Source organism: Nymphaea colorata, chromosome 6 (assembly GCF_008831285.2).
Source record: "Nymphaea colorata isolate Beijing-Zhang1983 chromosome 6, ASM883128v2, whole genome shotgun sequence".
Taxonomy (NCBI): Eukaryota; Viridiplantae; Streptophyta; class Magnoliopsida; order Nymphaeales; family Nymphaeaceae; genus Nymphaea; species Nymphaea colorata.
In genome coordinates, this window is record NC_045143.1 from 1,514,042 (window position 1) to 1,520,512 (window position 6,471).

The window sequence follows — 6,471 nt, forward strand, 5'->3', positions numbered from 1 at the left end:
TACGTTAATAACTAGGCATCAGCAGCCAACTTTTATTTACTGTATCTCACTTGGTTTATGAGATATATATATACACGGTGAACATACACAAACCAGGAGCTTCTTTGAACTTACAAGCCAAATATACAACCAAGTTGCACGATACTTTAGCCTGCCATATCGGGTCACCGGAACTTCCTGATAACAATAGATTTTCAGTATCATCAACTAATGCTTCAGCTGCGCCCTGCACGAAAAGCACCAATACTGCGTTTTTAATCATCAATACAACATCCAGAAAGAGAAAAAACAATGACCAATGCCGCTAGTAGATTATGCACAAATTGAACTCTTGATCAAAGAAGAGCACGTTCTCAAAACAGAGAAATTCAGATTCACATCAGGCAATGGATTGTTATTTTAGAGTCAGAAAAGAACAATCACAATCATTTCTTGGTAGCCAACTAGACAAGTAACAAGAACCCTGCAGCTCTTCAATTTGGACTGACAAGCATATTAATCTTGCAAAGGCTCACCTCCACAAGGCTCCAAAAGGTATGAAAAACAAGAAGCATTAAACTGACATATAATGTGGGGACTCCAGTAACTCTCAAGCCGCACCGATAACAGGCGATTGTACTGACAGTGAACATGGGGGATGAACTGGAAATTATGATATGCCATTCCTCGCATGAAGAAATCGGCTAATAACAGGACCAATGATGAGTTTATAGGAAATCAGAAATGAAAGCACAGAAAATATTGGCACTGATATGTAAAAAATAACTAAGCTGTGGAAGGTAGAAAGTAAGAAATCATAAAAAACCACAGACAAGGAGTTTACTGTTCGTGAAATGACATCTCAAGGTCGTATCATTGTCATGCTTGCCCAACAAAACATATGCAAGATAAGCATTGCATGACATGCACACGTTTTCCTGCATCCATGTGAAAGGTTTTTGTATAAGCTTCTATGTGCCAGAGTGCTGAATCTTGGGATCACAAAAGTTTGTGTGATCATATGACATAACCCGAAGCATTATGTATCCCCGTAAGATATCATGCATACTCATGGAAAAGAGAAGAAAATCTGTAGAGGAGGTTATCCCTATCAAACCATTCGTGCTAGCATGGATACCAAATGTTTTTTGAATCACTTAAATTGCAAAGGAAGCTTCTAATATAATTTATCTATGGGAATTCATGCTTGACCAATGGCCAGTAGTACTGCAACATAGTTAACGGTGTAGACAAACTAAAGGTCCATAGCTAACAAGCATGAGTTGGTCTGACCTTTAGTCTCAAGAAAAATAAAACTAAGACTTCACAACCTTGACAGCTCATAAACTATATTTGTTCTAAAGACAAAATTGCTACATAAAAAATTCCAATCACGAAAAAGTACCAAGCAAATTATGAAAACCTTGGTGATGTGAATGCCACTTTTGAATCACCACAAACAACGATTCTTCTTGACTGTGTCTGGGGCAGTTAGACTTGCAGAACAAACATCCTCAGCAATTTTTAGTGAGGCAATAGCTTGTGATGCAACAATTCCAGAGATTTCTGCAACCTGGAAGATGTCACAGTATGAGGTAGGATTCCACAGGCAATTCTCAGGAGCGCCAGAAATTCTTCCATATAGATGCAAGTCCCTGTCAGACAGAGAAAAACCATGGTCTGAAAATCTATGAGGGAGAGAATGGATCAGAGACCAACCATCCTCTCCTAATGCAGACCTGAACGATTCAGAAACCAAGCTGCCACCCATGCAATATACATTGTCCCAGCAATTGGTACTAGAACTTGCATTGCAGGGTGCAGGAAAGACGCTGGCGGAAACACTAGGAGACTTCTGAACAAGAAAAGGTTCCTCCTTATCCGAAAGACATGAATCTTCAGATTTTTCTTCCATCAGAACATGGAGAGCTACCGCCTCTGCAATAGCTGCACCTTCTTCATCCAGCCGTTGCTGTTCTTCTTTCTTTTTCTGTTTCTTCTTTTCAAGTTCAGAACGAATAGCAGCTGATGCTGCAAGCGCCTTCTCTAAGCGTCGCTTCTTCTTCTCAGCTAACTTTAGACGGTCCAGTTCATCTTTAACTTGTTTTTTCCTTTGCTTCCGCATGAGAGGACCCATTACCGGTGATCCCTTAGGAAACTTCACATCACCCATGATTATCTGACCTTCTTGTCGAACTTACCACAGAATCAAATTTTCGAGCAGCACACTTTCAAACTACAATTTCTAACAGAGGAAGAAAGTAAAGCCCACAAACAAAGAAAAATCTAACTTCACCATCGTACTCCGGATCTGAGCAGATGAGAGAAACAATCAAACTCTTCAAATTCTTCAATCCTCACTTCCAGGCTAAAATCAAATACCAGCAAGATGTAGCTTGAGCTAGTTATTGTGTGAAAAAGGCAACAACCAAGTTGAAGGCAGTGAAGAAGTGCCTAACGCCCTATGCCCATTCAGGTATGAAAGAGTATTTAGTCCTCCTCACCGTACAATCCCAGACAGATACAACAGGGCATGGAGCCAACGTTAAGTAGCATTCTTTGACAAACACATATCTTGACCCCATGTTGGACGACTTCTTCCAGCAACTATTGTTCAATCTCATCCTCCAAAAAAGAACAAACTCCCACTAAGCAACCCACAATATTTTCAAGGTATAGTGATCGTCTTCAGAAGCACGTGCCGCTGCAACCACTCCCCATGACGGCTTACTGCAGTTGATTATAAGAACAACCAAAAACATTTGAAATTCCAATCGTTTCCCATTACAAGAACAACAACTAAAGTGATCAAAGTAAACAAAAAGCGAAATAGCAACAAAAATGAATGACAGTAACACCAAAAAAACACGTGACGCTAGAATTCAATAGTACACCAGAATTTACACAAAGAAAGGAGGCAATGAAGAAATTTTTCTTCAACAATCGTTTGGTTAACCAATTCGTCCAATTGACAGGAAAGAACTTCTACAATGAAGAAGCAATTCCAATAAGCGGAATAAAGAACGAAGTAAAAGGAACCAAACCGTAATTTACTTCCATCCTTAAAACTGCCAACTTAACCGCGCATAAAAATCATAATTCCGGAAAATTCAAAAAGGAAAAAGATAATTCAAACGTTTTCCGCTCAAACTAAAGACAACCAAAGTGCAACAGATACGGAGGACCTAAGTTCGTGATCCTGTACACTACCTGATAGACAAAAACGTGACAATTAAATTCGATTGCAGCCCCGCAGCGAGGACTAAATCCTAAATCCAATTGAAGGACAGGAACAAGAGAAAAGACTGAATAAAATAAAAAACAAAGAAAGGGATCAATAGGATCAATAAGTGAGTCCTCCAAATCCCTCAAAGATAGGATCTTAGAGAAATACCTTAAAATCTTCTAAATTCACATAAATGGCCGCCACTGTCGATCATCATCACTCTCAGAGAGAGGGAATTTTGGAGATGGCGCTTTCCTTCTCGATCAGATCCCTCCCTCTCCCTGTAACCCAGTTCGCAAGAAAAGTAGAAAAATGGGATCGAACCCAGCCGCCTCCTGCCCTAATTTATAATATTTCTTCGTAAAAGTCCATGGTGTTTCTCACATTTACCGCCGTGCCACTTCTTTTCGCGCGGGTCCATCTGGCGCCCATTTTCGGGCTTTTGGAGGCAATCTCAATCTGCCGTCTCGTCTCGTCCTTTTTTTTTCTTTCCCTTCCCTTTTACCGCGTCACGCGAAGTGACTCGCTTTATGAACCGATACACAAGTTTTAAACGTATCGGATACATGGAATCATGGGAAGTGGGTTATTTTGTTGCTACTTCTAAATAACATTTCTTTAAATAAGAAAAATTATTATGGGCAGTTCTCTTTGGCTAAGGGACGACACGGTTCGCGCCACAGTTCAGCCTCTGCAAGGTGAGAATCGGATTTGAATTTGCCAAGTACACGCAAAATCGGATTCACCGCTCTCCAACTGAAGAAAGATCAGTCTCTAATCCCTAATTCTTCATGACCAAACTGCTTTAAAGAGATTAGAAATGAAGAAAAATTAAAATCCAATTAAGATATTGAATTAGCTTCGAGTTTAAGAAATCCCATTTGATATGGACTTGGTTTTAAATAATTAGTAATTATCAATATGGCCAGTTAAACTTTTCTATGTCCAATATCCACAGTTTTAGAGTTGATTCTTATGATATGTGGATTTGGTTTTATGGATGAATTTAAAAGTGGATGGTAGGTCACATTTGATCGAGAATTCAAAGTCAAATTCGGATATGGTATGGGCTCTTCTTATTTTATATTTATATCTGAATCCGAATATGTGAATGTTAAATAAATCAGAATCACATCCAACATGGCATTTTTGAAATATACATGAAGATTACAGTTTTAGAGGTAATTTCCATCCAAAGAAAAATATTAAATGTTTCATCATCCGTGGGTCTTTCTTGGTAGGATGCAAAAATCAATTACAATACAAGAAAAGAACAAGCGAAGGCCGCTAACCTTCCGGTCTCCAATATTCCCTAAATTTTATATATTATCAGTAAGCTAAGGTTAGGTAGTCTTGTGTGATTATATTAAGCAACCCACTTGTGACTCAGACTAATGAATTATTGGTGATTTCTTGAACATCCCAGATTAGCTTGCGTGACTCTCTTCTTGGCATTGAATTAATTTGTAATACTTGGATATTAGTTTGCTTAACTTGAGAAACAACTTTTCCTTCAAGAAAAGGAGAATCTCATGCAATCTCATAAATTGCAGAAAACTAATTATGCAAAAGCAAGATCAGAAAGATACCACCAAGCCAATTAGAGGAAATACTTGTTTTGTAATCGACAAACTGAGATTTATGCCAAGAAGTTTTTGCTTTTGAAGTTAAACAAATGTAGTGTTTTACATCATAGCATGCACTGTTCTCTTCTAGGAGTTCTTCCTCTTCTTGATCATTAGAAGAAGGAAAAAAGGAAGAAGAAGTTGTAGTGGTCCATCCAAGTTATAATATTCTAAGCAACCAGCCACCTCACACCAGAGCTTAGGACATCAGTGACTTCATATTAAATCGATCCATTCAATTGACTCAATTAATCCAAGTCTTTTTATATGGACTGAATCTTGCTTGAGCTCGACTCAAAAAGAAAAGCGTCTTCTCTGAATGGGGATGGCTATTTATTATTACTATTACAGTGCTAGATGCGGTCCGGATCGGGTTTGTCGAAGACGGGAAAGGTCCATTTCTGTTTTGATATGATAGTTTATTTTAATTAAATATATATTTTTTTTTTCAGATAAGATTTGTTCTCGACTGAAAAAAGTTTTAATGATTCAGTCTTGGGGAACCTGTGAACGTGGTTTCCTTGCTTCCGACGAAGAAGCACAAGAATCTGAGGAAGTTGAAGAATCAGAGCTCAAATTGCAGTTAGAAATGTCAAATTGGAACCAGATGTGCCCTTTATCATAACTGATTTATTGGATGATCATATATTCAGATTTGAATTTGGACTTGACTACAAATGAAGAAAGCCCATGACATATCATTTGATTTACAAATTCAGTCTGAATCTGATCTGAGTCTAACTTTTATTTCCACATATGAATCTAAATCTGACTTTTAAATACATACGGTCCTGGTAACCTCGAGGAGTTCTTCAAAAGTAAGATCTTCAGAACAAAGTAGGAGTCGTTTCTGAAGAAGAATGTGATATTCCCGAGAGAACGATGACATTTTTACGGGTCCATAGTCAGGTCTGAGCCCGAGTGTTACAATGAACTTCAATATTGAAGGAAGACAAATCGATATCGTTGTTCTGGGAGCCACAGATCTAGTAAGCATGTTGGATGTATGCGATCGCAAATGGAGTCATGAAAGTCTTATTTACTGGCGTTCCTTTTGAGAAAACCGTGGGACCTTTCTTCTTTCAAACATGAATGGAGGAGAAAACTTTCTGGGAAAAGCATTCTGAGGGCTTGCTATTTCGACCTTGCGAGAAAGAGAGAGAGAGAATCAGTAAGGTGGTTTCAATTATGGATCCAAAAGCTCGAGAACTGTGTAACCATTTGTGGTAGTGGTGTTGTGAATGATCATGCACATATGGTGTGGACCCGGACCATACCCGTTTCTATCGCACGCAAAGCCTGACCCTAATTAAAATTGTAAACTTTTTCATGATTGCTGTGCTCGATTAATGTCCCCAAGTCCAAATATGATCCCTTCTCTGGAAGCAAGCAGAACCGCTTTTCTTCATTGGCGAGACTCCGCTATGGTGGAAAGCATTATTACCTCGGGGCACATGTAGTCTCTCACATCAGGGTGGAAAGCATTATTACTGCTAACCAATTTTATGTTCAAGTAATAAGGATTAAGAAGAGCCAGAGAACATCAGGTCCTCTCCCTCTTTTTCTGGATTAAATTGCTCTCGCTGGGATTCGAATAGAATTTTACAGGGAGGCAAAAGATTCAATCATCTAAAACCTACA

The 6,471-nt window shown here is 38.7% G+C and overlaps 1 protein-coding gene across 4 annotated transcripts; it reads right to left on the bottom strand.

The window, feature by feature from the left end:
• LOC116256697 (uncharacterized) lies at positions 1-3,532 on the bottom strand. 4 transcript variants are annotated; one of them, XM_031633114.2, is made up of 4 exons: positions 3,374-3,532; positions 1,719-2,709; positions 1,403-1,634; positions 1-226 (listed from the first exon to the last, which is right to left on the bottom strand). In XM_031633114.2, the coding sequence occupies exons 2-3, from the start codon at positions 2,150-2,152 to the stop codon at positions 1,430-1,432; spliced, it is 639 nt and encodes a 212-aa protein (XP_031488974.1). In that variant the 5' UTR covers positions 2,153-2,709; positions 3,374-3,532; the 3' UTR covers positions 1-226; positions 1,403-1,429. The 4 variants fall into 4 exon arrangements, with proteins under 4 accessions (XP_031488974.1, XP_031488972.1, XP_031488973.1 ...); XM_031633112.2 differs by having other exon boundaries at positions 1,403-2,709; XM_031633113.2 differs by having other exon boundaries at positions 1,385-2,709.
• Positions 3,533-6,471: the final 2,939 nt, after the last annotated feature.

What these genes read in the sequence shown, in the direction of transcription:
- LOC116256697 (XM_031633112.2), bottom strand. Translation starts at nt 2,152, where the DNA reads ATGGGTGATGTGAAGTTTCCTAAGGGATCACCGGTAATGGGTCCTCTC.